A 15,091-nucleotide genomic window follows, 5' to 3' on the forward strand; every position below is an offset into this window, starting at 1 on the left:
AACAATGACCCCTTTCCATGCTCACACCTTCTACATGTTTCTCTTCAGTTCATGTTTTATGCACACTGTGAAAAAACAGAGATAAACAGTGATAAGGTGGTCCTTTAAGCCATATCCTGGCAGTTTGTGGTACTTCCATCTCTAACCCAAAACTTTCCTCTTCTAAAGCACACAATACTTCAGTAGCTCCATCAAATTCCCCATCTTGACCACGAAGAAAACTGCTGAGATTGATGTTGAACTGGTCCATTATCTCTAGTTTCTACAAAACATTCTGCCAAGGAAGCAACAACACTGTCTTACTGGAACACCAGAAATATCTGAAGGTTTCTGCATTAAGTTATTTGCCGTTTTCTCAGCTGTTACAGCTCTATAAAGTTTCAAGGCACTCGAAAGGCATAATATACTCTAGCTGACATAAAGCTGTCCACTAGAAGGGTTAAAATGAGAAGCCCACTGACCATCATTGACATCGGCACTCTTAGACAGCTGCTCCAGCTCCCAGCCCAGATGTGCAGACTCATTCATGCTCTGTTTCTGGGCGATCTCCAGCATCATGTTCTCCTCCAGCAGCTCTTCAATTCTCTTCTTATCTGTGTCACGATCCTGCAGAGATGGAATAAGAAAAGTCAGCTAATTTAGACTCCACAGCCTTTTTTGACATTAAACTGCATCCTTTCTTTACAAAAAGAGTGAAATCATCCCTGCATGGATACTTACGTTAGTTCTATTATTTTTTTCTAGTGGTTTGATTTTCTTTAGCCTCTGGGATTTAATTCAAAGTTTGAAATGTAAATGTTTTTTTATAAGGAAAAGGGTATTAACATAACATTGTTGGAAATGTCATGAGTTTGGTAGCACTACAGTATATTGAAGCATCATAACCGCACAATAAAACTACATCTACAACCAGTATTCTTTTATACTCCTTCCAGCATATTTTCATCAAAACCAAGAAGTAGGTTAAACTGGACCAAATCAGGGAATGAACTGTACAGTGATGAAGAAACTCAGGAAGGGGAGCAATGAATACGGACTTAGACTAAAGCCTAACCTCCTGAAAGTGTCACAGTACAAAGATCATCAGTCTGACAAAAGATGAGTGACACAGAGTACTATGACCCAATTCAGGTGTGAAAAACTTCTTATATTACGATTAAATTTCATGTGAACTGGGTGGATGGATGGATCCATGGATGTTTGCCCATTGTGCCTTCCAGCACGTAGGGGCAGCAACATCCTATTGCTGTAATTTTTTACAAGACAGGGTTGTTAGCCTTGTGCCCAACCTCCAACATGGAGGACCTGGCTCCCGACGTGGGACACGGACCCACTACCCCGAGGTTATGAGTCTCAGGCTCTACCAACAGAGCTAGTCGGGGGCCGGTGGGAAGTGGGAGGGTGGTTAAAATTTTTATATGTCATTTAGCTCCCTAAATGACACACAAAAAGTCTGAAAACACTTCTGCTCCACGGTTTTCCTTCTGGAGCAGGGCCTAGGTAACGGGGCCTGAAAGGGAGGGGGCAGCCTCTGTTTCCATGGCAGCAGGCAGGCGGAGGGCCTCACAATCTCCAGGTCGTGCAGTTTGGAGCGCAGCTGCAGGTTCTCCTTCTCCAGCTCGTGCAGCTTGTCGCCGCGGCCGCGCGCCATCGCCAGCTGCTCCTCCAGCATGGCCTTGGTCTCGATCAGGGTGATGTTGTCCTCGCGCAGCTCCTGCAGGCGACAGCGGAGAGTCAAACAGGCGGCCGCGGCAGCTCCTGCTGCGCTCAAGACGCTTGACGCGCTCTCAAGCCCGACCCTGTGGCTTCCCGTTTCGTTTTCCTTCTTTTTTTTTTAAACCCTGCTGCTGCTTTGAAAAAAACAAACACGCAAGACCAAATTCTTCAAGGACCCCTTTTTTTTTTATCAGAGCTTACTCGCTCTTTGGAAACACATAAGAACCCTTGCATGTGAAAAAAAAAGAATGGCAAGAACATTTAGCGTCTGAAACGCTCATTTGCTTTATAGTTTTAAGCAGTTTTTTTTTAATTAATAGAGTTCATTGAAGGACCAAATTTACCTTGTGGTCCTGTTTTTTCCCCAAGTGACTGTCTGCCAACTTACTCATCTTTTCGAAGGTCTTTAAGCACACAGTTTATCCCATCAATAAAAATAAGTCTGAAATTAAGAATCAGGTGGAAACTTCTAGCCAGAACAAAGTGGGAGGATTTGGCACATCCAAGCTGGGAATTTTTTCCTTGCTTCGATTTGTAGCCATTTGTAGGGTTATATTCGATTCTGGCTTAACATTCGACCCACACGTACAGCATCCTGTCAAAACATCTTTTTTTCACCTTAGAAATATCGCAAGACTACACCCTATGCTATCATTAACTGTGGCTGAAAAGCTGATCAACATATTTGTATTCTCTCGAATTTACTACTGCAATGCTCTACTCCCTGGGGTATCTAAATCTACTCTGAACAAGCTGCAGCATGTCCAAAATTCAGCAGCCAGAATCCTGACCAAGTCTAGTGCAACTGTTCACATTACTCCTATTCTGGAGTCCTTGCACTGGCTTCCGGTCAAATTCCGCGTAGACTTTAAAATCCTCATGCTCACCTATAAGGCTTTACATGGCTTGGCACCTCAATACCTGTCTGAACTTTTATCTTCCTACTCCCCACCTCGCAACCACCGCTCTTCAAATTCTGCCCTCCTTACTGTCCCCCAAGCCTGTCTACATTGTATGTGCCTTCTCCTGCTATGCCCCCAGCTCTGGAACTCTTTGCCCAAGGACATCAGAGAGTCACCTTCTCTAAACTCCTTCAAATCCAGACTCAAAACCTGTCAGAAAAGCCTTTACTTAACTGGTTCCATTCTTCACCCCTCTGCTCTTCTTAATACCACCTTCCACGGTCTTCTCTATTGTTATTGTTGTAATTATAATTGTGTCCTATCTTGTGAAATCTTCTTATTTATTGTTGTAGTCTTCTTATTTATTGTTATTGTCATCCTGTAAAGTGTTTTGAGAAGCCACCTTTAAAGGTGCTATATAAAATAAAGTTTATTATTATTATTATTATTATCATTATCATCATCATCATTACATATTACTTTAAACATGTCAATTTTTATATACTACTGCAGCATTTGTGGTCTCTGGTCTGAACGACCATTTGGTCCCAGAAAACTTCCCAGCATCCTCCAGGTGTGCCCACTGTCCTGGCTCACCTCCATCCGTGTCTTGTAGAAATGCACATCATGAAGCTTCTCTTTGCAGCGCGTGAGCTCGGTCTCCAGCCTATCGACACGCCCGGCTCTCTCACGCAGGGAGTCAAGCTCGTCTCTGTAGGCCCGCACTGAGCGAGCGTCTGCCAGCAGCTGTATGCTCTAGGGACCAGAGAAGAGAGCACATTACAGGGCTTCCTTCCATTTCGGTAAACAGCCTCAACATCAGTCTGCACCATCCAGTGCTTTACACCTCTCTGAAAAGTTATTTCATGAGTCAGAAAAAACAAAATGTGTTTGTTCTTTAATACTGTAACTCTTACAGGAGTAGTGGTATTTATATTGAAATATAAAATGTAGAGCTGTCAGTAATTGACATCTATACCACACTACTACAAGTGATGAAAAACCTATTTAGTAAAGCCAGATTTTCTCATCTTCTTTGCTGGACAATCCGTTTTTCCCTTATCTTTTATGACTGGCAAACAAGTAAATCGTGAAGCTCTTTTTCCCCTACCAGCCTTTCTGGTTGCACTCAATTTGCCATGACACTATTTCTTTTTGAGATTCGGCTCCTCTGACAGTTTCATATTTTCAAAGGCCTGAAACATTACTTTCACTGACCCTCAGGCAATGAGCTGTGATTTGATCCTGTACAGCCACGGTGGTTCTCTAAAGCTTTACCTCCTCAGCACCAAAGGAAATTGATGAGCAAGCCATCAAAATCCAACCCTGACACCATTACTGATGTACCTTTTAGTCTATTAAAGGGAAGATATGTCACCTGTTCTGAGTCTGCCAACTGCACACCCCACCTGGGAGGACCTGGATAGGCGTTATTATTTAGCTATGCTCATGCTAAGAATCTGCTCACGTTCTCTGTGACGAAGGTGTGATCCCTTGTGTACTCACCTCCTGTCTCAGTTTCTGCAGCTCTAGGTCCAGGCGCTCAATTTCATTTTTGGCGTCAATCAGTTGTTCAGTCTTCTCCTCCCTTCAACAAGGAGAAAAAAGCAACAGCATGGCTGATGTGTCATCATCAGTAATTGTCACTCAGTAACCGGGTTAATAATATGCACCAAATCACGAATACAAAATAAGTTAGAAAATTGACCTCCTCAAATGTACGCCTATGTATTTTTTCGTAAAATCAGACTCTAAAAGAAGAGCTCAACATTCTTATTCCATTTCAGTGTTAAAAATATATATCTAAGGCTCACTGAGTACAAAACAATATAGCATAGCATTATCATCCACTGTCCTCAAAAGGTGTAAAGTTAGGACTTAGTTAGGACACTCCGGGGCTGAATTTAAATACTGGATGTAAAATGCAGCAGCCTTCGCTTATTACTATATCTCTTATGTCTAATAACTGTTACTACATATTGATATTAGAACTGTATTGGAAATCAGATGTTTTATTCATTCTTAATTTCTTTGCCGACAGAAAAATTAAACGTGTAACAAAAAGTGGGATCATCTCGTCTTCCCCACTGTATCTCTGTGCCTAACACACAAAATCACAGCAGTCTGCACTCCTACCAGTTTCATGTATCAGTGGGTCACAAGACGCACATGGCTGCCCTTTCTAATAAGCCCGGCAGTGGATACAGACTAGGGCAGTGACACTCACAGCTCCTGCCTGGCACGACGCAGCTTGGCCTTGCTGTCTGCCAGCTCCACAGCCAGGTGCTGCCGGTCCTCTTTGGACAGGAGGGGGACGGGGCCAGTGACGAGCTCAGGGCTGGATGCTTTAACTGGGCTGATGGGCTGCTGGGACTGCAGGTAATCCCTCTCCTGTGTCAGCTCCACAATGACCTGGGTTAGACCAAGAGGGAAAGAGACGGAGGCCAACTGCGGTAAACCTTCACAAGGCTAGGGCGACACCAACACCCTTCCTTCCACTGGGGAGTATTCAGACACTTCGGACGTAAACATTTATGTCAATTAATCTCCAACTCAGTCCAACAGAAACGCTGTTACTGTCCGTTGAATCTGCCAAAGCAGGTTTTTTTTTTTTTAAAGCCAAAAAAAAATCCCATTGCTGTGAAACAGAAGAGTTTCTACAAAGGGTAATGGGATATCTCTACACTACAGCTAAATAAAGGAATCATTATCGGGCATCATTTACATTTTGTTCTGTAAATGTACAGCAATTGCTTTGCTCTATTAATCATCCTTATCGCGTGGCCGTTAACTACAGTCCCACTATACAGGTCAAGAATCATTTCAGCACTGGAAACAGTTGTTCAAGAGCCCAGTATTGACAGCACATGGAGCACATGGGAAAACTACTGATATTTCATTAATCAATCAACTTATCTTAACTTGACTGAATTAGTAAAGCCCAATGATGATTTGCTGTAACTCCCTTCTGAACAGTTTCCCACACAGCGCTTTATTGACCTATACAGCAGTATAATCAAACAACCACTAATAACAACCTCCCGTATTGACCAACGCACAGATATTCATAGGACCACACAATAAATATATAATTGTATATTTACAACATACGTACAATATATAATTGTAACTATACTCAAGCACATGCTCCACAGAATTGGAGAGTTATCAGACTACATAACTACACTGGCTTAGTTCCTTGTTTCTGTTCATGTCATAATCATCCTGAGAAATGTTACACCACAGGGCAAGACCATTTATTGAGTGAAGGCTTAAACTGTTTACGTTTTCCTAAATGTCAGCTGAAGCCTATTATTTGCTAACTAAAGAATTCCACAGCTCATTGGTGTTACACTTTTGTCAAGAAAATGTTGCCGATATGTTGCCAACATGGTAGGGTTTACCTAGTGCTGAACAAGCACACACCCTGATGAGTGTATTTCCGTACTCCCAAGGAGACAAGACTAGTTACAACTAAATAAGATGTGAAAGGTGTCAACAGAAATTTATTGTGCAGTGAAGAACCTGGACATGCATTATAAGGGCAAAGCATGTGATTATTTTCTAAACAATAACGTTTGCTTTTAAAAAGGGGTTTTCACATAGAGAACATCCTGGCCCTTTTCGGGCAGTGGCTCTTTGGGGGCAGGGCAGTGGCTCTGTGGCTAAGGATCCGCGCCTCTGGCTGGAAGGTTGCCGGTTCGAATCCCGCAGCCGGCAGAGGAATCCTACATTGTATATGGCCAATAAAGTGATCTTTCCCTCGAGCCAGACCAGAGCTCTTTGCGGATCTCTGCCGGCAGCGCTGGTCACACACCTCTGTGCAGTCGTCCCGCTCGTCAATGAGCTTGCGCAGGTGGAAGGCCATGTTCCTGGACAGCGGGTCCAACTCCTCGGGCGGCAGGTCAGCAAGCTCCAGCCACTGCAGGTCAAACACGTTCTCCTGGTTCTGGGTCACCTGGAACACAGAGAGCCACCAGGAACCTCAGACTCAAGACATCAGTGCAGGACTTAAGACCTACAACGACCAGTCAAACAATTAAGAGTCACAAGGAACTTAAATGGAACCAAGGTGCAAAGTGCACCCATCCGGTGCCTCAAGACCAGCAAGAAGAGCTGCCCAGTCCCAGAGAAAATGTGTAATCAGGGTTAAAGAAATAAAAAAATCCATGCTGTGAAATATTTTGAAATGGTCAAGTGTACAAAATCGTCAAAGGTGACAAAATCAAAATCAACCATATATCTTCTTCTTCAAAATAAATTGTGAAACATGAAGTGAAGTAAATTGCATTTACTTTTTTACATGGATTGTGGGCATCTGAAACAAGCTCCACTCACCTCCTGAATGTGGGTGACAATGGCTGCCTGAGTCTCAATGTCTAGCAGTTTGATCTTCTCAATGAACTCTTCCTTGCGCTCACACTGAATATAACGACAAAATGAATCCACATTAACATGTTAAATGACTGTGCAATCAAGATTTGACCATTGTTTTAATAGCCAATTGTTATTCAACTCTGCTTGCTTGCTAAAACTCTCATATAATACAGGAGATATGAAGACAACACTCAGATTTTCTCCAAAACACATACTTTCATGCCAACAGCTCCTCACAGTGAACCCTACAAGAACCACAGGATGGTTTGCATCAGATGGAGCTCTCACTGGTAACACAGTAAGGCCACAGGTACCTGAAAAGGTACAGGGATTGCTGCTTTGATGCAAACCAAAGTTACCCTGATTGGCTACACGACCATCCAACCACTGTACTACATGGCTACTTGTAGACCTCCATTTCAGGAATTCTATTCACAGAGGACTACTGGCACAGACTCAAACTTACTCAAATCAGACATGTCTTGACGGAGGCCTACCCTGGGCAGTCCAATTGGTAGAAGTACTGGAAGTTGCGTTCATCACAAAAGGGAATGGGGGATCTTTTGCCATTTAACATCTTATCAGAATCACTGGATAAGAAATGTACTTTTCTTTAAATACAGGGTTCTCAAACATAAGTTTACTATACTACATGTACAAAGTCAGGAATTCTGAGAGGGAACCCCGATTGTTACCTGTACCGCCTGTCATAGCTATTTCTCATAGCTCTTTACGTAGTGGCACAGAAGGTACAGCAGGGATCTGCAACCCTGGAGGGACCCAATCCAAGCAGGCCACCATTAAACCAACAATTTCTATAGATACGGAACAGTTCCATTGTGATCAATTGTTAATTTGTTAAATCTAGCAATTAAGAGATTTGTTTTAAACTAAAAACTAAGTACTCTTCACCACGAGCTTACAAAAGTTGCTGGTCTTTGAAAATAGGTAACCGGGAGATTAACTGAACTGGGACTCTGCATGGCCAGAGCTGGAGATTTCGGACAATTTCAGGGACTGAAGAGTCACTCTGCCAGCCCAACGCTTGAATACCATAACCTGGTGCAACCGAGCACATAATATCCCCTGTAAAGGGAGTTCCTCCCTCTCTAGAACTTGGTTCCAGGCAGTTCCCGAGAACTGGAAAAACAAGTGCTCTCAACCGTCCAGGCACAACAGGAAGAGAAAGAAAAAACAAATTTATACAAAAATAAAACAGAATACAAAGGAAAAGACATTTGAGAGAGGTGACATGCCATCTGCTTCACAAACAGTACTGCATCGCAGTGCCAAGCAGTAATCACAGCAGTTTTATCACATCCCCGCACTGTAACAATTGTATTTGTGTAGGACCCAAAACACTCAAGGAGGTTTCTGGTACAGGTTTCTGGTCACTTTTATACAAGCCAGCAGCAGAAAAGCTGCCTTCCAATAATCTATGAATGGACCCTGGCAAAATGAAATGGCAGGGCTGCATTTTATTCTCAGCAACTGCGTTGTAAAAAAAAAACTGCCACTGCAGTTACAAATTAAGCCATAAATTATATTGCAGGGTGTGGCGACATGGCTATTCCTGAAAGTATAATAGAGACATTTGATATGTACCTGCTGTGATTCACATTCATTGGTATGGTCAGCACCAGTAATCTGTTAACAAATATAAAATGTATTGTTCTTCTTTCTTCACAACTTGCACAGCAATAGCCTTCCAAGAGGAACAACTTATCCTGATACAATAAGCTGTTGGGGTTTACAAAGTTAAGAGAATACATTCAGCGAAATGAGTGTTCACTCATCTCAAGATCTGCATGGTTCCCTGTACATGTCATATCTCAGTGAGGCCTGTTACCTGTACAGCACAGCCCAGCATAAGCAAAAGCAGCCTCTTCATCTCTTCCATGCTTTTACCTGTGGGAGGAATGAGAAGACATGCTAAATACAGAGAGGAAACCAAGGATATAGCGTATCTGTAAGTTAAGAAAGGCCAAGTCGCTCTCGTGTGAAAAGAAGAAAAAAATATATATAAACGGCTTAATGTTCTTTCATGTGCAGCATGTTTGTGATCTCAAAATTTGGGCATTCAGGAAAAAAGGAAACACCACAGTAGTGAATTTAATATGACCAGGGGAAGGCATTTTCCACAAACAAATCTGAAAGTACAATGTTCTAAATGTAGTTCAGATCTTGGGGTGACCAGATAAACCTGGAAAGTAAGTGTTTAATTTCTCTTCATTTTTTTTGTTTAGACGTCATCCCCTGTGGAAGAAAGGACTGTAAACAATAATCAATAAAAAAAACAATGATGAGGCCTCCTATCAAAAGGATAAATTTTAAAAAACATTTGAGGTCTTGAGTCCTGGAAACTCTTATTTAGAGAAATTTAGAACAATGCCTTTTTATGATGTTCAACAAAAACAGTTCCAACATCTGTTGTTAATTCACTATGTGGTATGATCACAAATGTTTTCAGACATAATGGCTAAGTTAATTTAATATGGTTTACAGTTTACACCTTTACTTGTATTTTGTTGGAGGCAAGTATTCATTAGACTTGTTTTTCCTCATCTCGGATCGTAAACAGATATCATGATGACGCACAACAGGCTAATTCATTGAGCTTAGCATATTTTTAGCCCTGACTCATACAAAGATGAAAAGTAACCTGCTGGCATACAAAACAATGGCATGCCACTGAATTCAAACACTATACCAATATGGGTACTGAAACATATTTTAAAGTTTAAAAATTTAGACATGTCTTAAAGCATGATTTAAAGATGGTTTTCACAATCACAACAAATCCGACTATCTTAATTCTAATCAGCTAATTTTTAATCACTACCTAATAAAATGTGATTGGATTGATATTTACAAATACTTGGAGATTTCACAATCTGCATTTCCTCACTCTCCCTATGTGTGGTGACAGGATTCAGAACTGTGAGCTGACATGTGGACAAGCACACAACTGGGAATTCCACATCAGGTGAGTATATAACAAAAAAAATAATCAGCAATTCTATTTGAAAAGACAACTGTGGGGGAAAAAAAGCTGTAATGGGTTTAAAGACCTCCATTTCATTCAGGTTTTTTTTCTTTTAACATTAATTCAGCTCCAGAGTAAATATGAGTGGTTATGCTCCTTCAAAAATAATAGTGTAATATGTCTACTGTGATAGGTTTTCTTTTATTACACCAGATGTACCCAGTGTAAGAGTAACCCTGACCTTGAAAAAAAAAAACACAAAAAGGCAAGACACATCCAGAGAATTTCTAGGACAAGATGATCAGATTACTGAGTTTTTAATTACTAATGGACATTTGGAAAAACTGCAGACGACGTGGAGCTGTGCTAGTTTGTGCAACCAAATCGGAAAGTTTATGAATCGAGATAAGCAATTAAATATAGAAGGCTATTCAAACAAAAACATCCCCAGATCCATGGAAAATCACAAGCACTACTTCCTGCACGAGACAGGAACAGTGCACGATTTTTTCAGAAGCATCCTGAATAAACGAATGAAAAAATAAACGGGCAAGCTAATTGATCATAGGAGTCATTGAAATGCACAGCTCTGGTACACAGATGTTTGCACTTCTCCGGAGAAACAGGTGTTAATTCACTGTTGAGAGGCTAAACGTTAAGACCAACAGACATGCAAAAAAAAAATCAAGAACCTTCATCAAAGGCATAAATCTGCAAACCATAATTAGACCCCTTCAACATACTTTTGAACTTAGGAATGCAATTTCAATTAGGCACAAATCAGCAAGTCTGTAACAGAAGGGCTGGAAGTATTCTGCTGCTTTGCCACTTCCTAAACACATTAAAAAGCAGCACGTGTATCCTTCCCACCAGATTTCTCAAGGCTGCGTCCTTGTCAGCATTTTGTACTCGGGGCCAGAGAGCCGGCGCTCGCTTACATCACAGGGTCGGGCCACACAGTCACAAGCAATGCCGGCCAACTGAGCTCTCACCCCTACAGCTGAGCCGAGCCTACTCACTAAACGAATCGAAATTTGTGGCACCATTGAAGGCCCATCTCATATTCCTCATCAGCCTTTTGAACTTTTGCCTTCAGGCAGACATTTGTGCTGTCCACAGCAAGACAAAGAAAAGGAAATTTAGGTTTGTTCCAGAGGCCATCAGGTTGGCAAATAATAACTGCAAAGAAGTCTTATCAATATGATATTCATTGGACAGAGCCGCCCCCCTAAATGTGCATGTACTTTAATACCTTCTTAAATACTACACACTGCTACTTTCAATCACATTTATGGTGCCTTTGCTGGTTTTATTTATGTACATACCTTTTTTTCTTAGCAATGTTGTTCTTTATTGTTACATGTTGTATGTTGCACCCCTTGCCGGGGATTGGGGATGTATAAAATACTGTATCTTGAATTGAATTGTACTCTGAAACATCATTACACTACACAACAGTATGATAGCACAAAATATCCTCACAGTGGAGGATTACTGCACCATGAGCTTTTTCAAATCTAAAACTAGAAGCCGGAGAGTTGGACAGAGTACAAGCACAGAATTTTCCCCCTGCAGCTAATACAGTTATGTAAATTAGACACCACTCCTAACACTGGGCTAGAGAGACGCACAGCCCCTGGGAGTCTTCAGTCAGGAAGGTGCAGGCCAGACCCAGCAGGGGCCCATATCTGCTGGGTGAGAGAGATACAACAAATGGCCTCTCGGGTGTCACCCTCTGTGCATGCCAGATCTAAAGAACAGAGTCAGGGAGGTGTGAGAGCCTGGCTAGAATATACAGGCTCCCTCTGAAATACTAAACCGACTCTGAGGGAACCTTTCACAGGGTGGCATCAGCCAAATGACCCACTTGAGTGTTATATCAGCTTGAGTCTTAACTGTTCTAAAGCTACTGTTTCTCACTTCATTTTCATCACAAATCTAAACTCTCAATGAATGCAAATAGTAATAATAATTCTTCATGTTTTGTATAATAAGATCTCAGCTGACTTTACACACAGGACAGGGGTCTCTTCCCCAGCCCTGAAGTGCAATAGCCCCAATACTTAGCAGAAGAGGTACAGTATGAAGAATTAGAGAACAGAGGGGGGTCAGACTGTGGTAACCCAGGGTGGAAATGAACCGGATAACCCTTACAATCGCTGCCATGGGATCTGAAATGCCCAAGTAGTCAGGACATTGGTTAAAGGTGGCACCTCCTACAGCACAGTGTCCCCGGTCACCATACTAGGGCATTACAACTGAAAATCCACAAATACCACTTACAGAAGCAACCTGATCTTCCACAGAGGTCTCCCATCCCAGTACCGAACAGGCTTACCTCAGACAAGAAGGCGGTCATGCTAACAATCCTAAAAAGGTTAAAACTATTACATGTAGAGGACAGAATTGGACTTCAGAACACTGATGAGGAAAGTTACATTGTTTACTTTATAATTACAAGATGCAAAGAATTATTCTAAAAAATATCAGTTTTAAAAAGTGTTTGAATCTCAGCTTTCACAGACTACAACGGCTTTGGGATTCCAAATGAATTCTTCCCTGGTGTCAGGATTATGTAAGACACTTTAACTCGCCCACAAACGCAACGACAAATACAAAAATCATTACAATTATAGAAATATCTGCACTGAAAAAAAAAAGTAAATGCCTTTGCAAGCGGTTCCCAAGTGTGAACAAAAAAAAAACACAGCCTGAGCTCCAGGGTTGCATAACTCCTGGGTTTATGTCATAAATATGAGCTTCATAAATCAAGCTCAATACCCATCTGTAACACCCATACTGTGTATTTCCCAAGCTTCCAACTATATATACAGAGCATCAGGACTTGCATACTTATTACAAACTCCCCACAATTTACTTATTTATAGTGTGCCATTATGTTTCAATTACCCAGCTAGAAACTAGAAACTGAATCATGGAGCTTTGTTAGTCATTACTCTCTCACTTCTCTTACACGCGAAGTGTTATTCTACAAAAGCCCTGTGCGTGAACCACAAAAGCAATATTCTTACCTGTCAAAGGGTCCTTCCCAATCATCAGCACATTGGGCAAATTCATGACTATCAACTGCTGAAGGGTCTCCTGGAACAAAACACAGGGGCACACTGTAAGCAAACGCCAGTTTGGGAACCCCCGTGTGCCCTCCGCTGTCAAAACAAGAACAAGCTGCTTTTGCATTGTGACCGGAACAGCCTGAGAGAAAGTGGATGAACACACTGTAGAGAGGTAAACAACTTACACAACACATGAATAAAGAAGAGTGCAGTGGTAACTTTTGCTGTCTCGCAGTGCCGGGGCCCCGTGTTCAATTTCTGGGGTGCTTTCTGCGTGGAGTTTGTATTTCTCCCCTGTTCGCGTGGCTTTCCTCTGGGTTCTCCAATTTCCTCCCACAGTCCAAACACATACTGGTAGGTCAACTAGCTCCTGGGAAGATTGGCCTTACAGTGCGACTGTGTACATCTGTGTTTGTGTGTGCCCTGCGATGGAGTGGTATCCTGCCCAGGATGTATCCTGATTTGCTCCCACTGAAAGCAATATTTCTATTGGATTGACAGAGATGTATTCACAAGCCAGCTTGTTTACAATGTAAGAGGGCCACAACAGTTCACTGGATGCCACGCAGACCTGGAAATTTTGTCTATTTTGTGATGTTAATTGTAGGTTTTACACGTTACCGTGTACCTTTTACTTTCACTGCGGTTTGAAATGCACTCATCAATGCCAATACCTTCTAACCCCAAAATATGAAAAATAGCGTTGCAGGTCCCTTTAACCTTATTTGCAGCCAGTATATGCAGAGTTCAAGTGTAATGTCATTTTCAGCATCATCAGCACATTGGACAAGAGCCAGCAACCCAGAACATTTCAAAGCGCTGTAAAAAGGAAGTCTGATTTCTATCTCTGTGGAAAAAAAAAACACAACCAAGATCGATCAATCTTGTGGAGTATTTCTGTACACGAGTCAAGACGGGCTGTTTGCAGACACTTTCTCTATAGAAGGGCTAAATTCTAAGCTCCGCCGCCAGAGCAAACAGGAAATCATTGCGCAGGTCTGGCCCGCCGAAAGTGTCATCCTGTGCCCACAAGGCAAAGTTCACAGCTGTGCACATCTGGACACGCCCCCTCCACCCCCACTTACTGCCACAGAGGAAGGGAAGGGTTTTGTTTGCACAGCATGCTGGGTCTGAACACTGCTCCCCTCTGTGCTCTGCTACAATGCCAAGGTCAGGTATGCAGTGCAGAACAACAGCTCCTGCAAGACTGAACATGCCCCAGCAACCCATCCCTTTCACTCAAACAATTCAGCACACTTTCTATAATTAGCGCCGTGTCACTGGATACGGTTCTGAGCTGTGCAACTCATTTTTCGGTTTTTGGAAGGGTGTGGGAGTGTTTCGATTTTTTTTTAAAAAAAGCAAAACAAATTCTGGAGGCTTTAGACCCAGGTTTTGTTCTTCACAAATTAGTCCCTTTTAAAATGTGTTCGTGATATTCAGGTGCTAAGAAATGGAAAAGGTCTGGCTAAGCATGGAAAACGCCAAAAAACATTTAGAAGATAACAGGTTACATTTCAAAGAAATTTAATAAAACCTAGTAGTAATGTAGTTCTAAACAATCTTAAACATAACCAATAATAATAATGTGTCATCAGAGCTCTCAATCTGGTTTTAAAATATCTTGGGCACCTGGTGATATGAACAAAAAAAAAATGTTTACATCACTTTGCTACACTCCAGGTTTTAAAGTATTAAAGGGACAAACATTTATATGATGGGGAGCAGAGGTCATTTTGTGATGAGCCTGCATGTCATCCACAGCACAATGTCTTCCTCCAACACCTGGAGAAACAGGCAGCTGACATTCAACTTCTGAATGCAGGTGAATCCTGGAAAATTAGCCAAGCGCAGTTATCACCCCACTGAAGTAAGAGCTTCCGTTTCTTACGCTCTGAGGTTTTCACAACTGCAAATGAAGCTGACCCGCCAATTGCATCTTTAGCCGTGCAGCCGATGATATTTTGGTGATCTCTCCATGCAAAGCAGGGGAGAAGAATTCCCTTTTTCTGCACAAAGGCGGAGGGGCTGTGTGA

General features: G+C 42.0%; 1 protein-coding gene across 2 annotated transcripts in view; it reads right to left on the reverse strand.

Annotated features, from left to right (window-relative positions):
• The window catches only part of ccdc88c (coiled-coil domain containing 88C), an 82,862-nt gene that overhangs the window by 36,156 nt on the left and 31,615 nt on the right, over nucleotides 1–15,091 (reverse strand). For both annotated transcript variants that reach the window (XM_069193357.1, XM_069193358.1), the window contains exons 4-12: nucleotides 13,014–13,083; nucleotides 8,845–8,903; nucleotides 6,957–7,040; nucleotides 6,436–6,576; nucleotides 4,846–5,030; nucleotides 4,125–4,206; nucleotides 3,216–3,374; nucleotides 1,568–1,714; nucleotides 462–606 (exon numbers count right to left, since the gene is read on the reverse strand). In XM_069193357.1, the coding sequence (XP_069049458.1) occupies nucleotides 462–606; nucleotides 1,568–1,714; nucleotides 3,216–3,374; nucleotides 4,125–4,206; nucleotides 4,846–5,030; nucleotides 6,436–6,576; nucleotides 6,957–7,040; nucleotides 8,845–8,903; nucleotides 13,014–13,083 (1,072 nt within the window). The remainder of the gene's footprint in view (nucleotides 1–461; nucleotides 607–1,567; nucleotides 1,715–3,215; nucleotides 3,375–4,124; nucleotides 4,207–4,845; nucleotides 5,031–6,435; nucleotides 6,577–6,956; nucleotides 7,041–8,844; nucleotides 8,904–13,013; nucleotides 13,084–15,091) is intronic.

The sequence above is a fragment of the Lepisosteus oculatus genome, chromosome 8 (assembly GCF_040954835.1).
Source record: "Lepisosteus oculatus isolate fLepOcu1 chromosome 8, fLepOcu1.hap2, whole genome shotgun sequence".
NCBI lineage: Eukaryota > Metazoa > Chordata > Actinopteri > Semionotiformes > Lepisosteidae > Lepisosteus > Lepisosteus oculatus.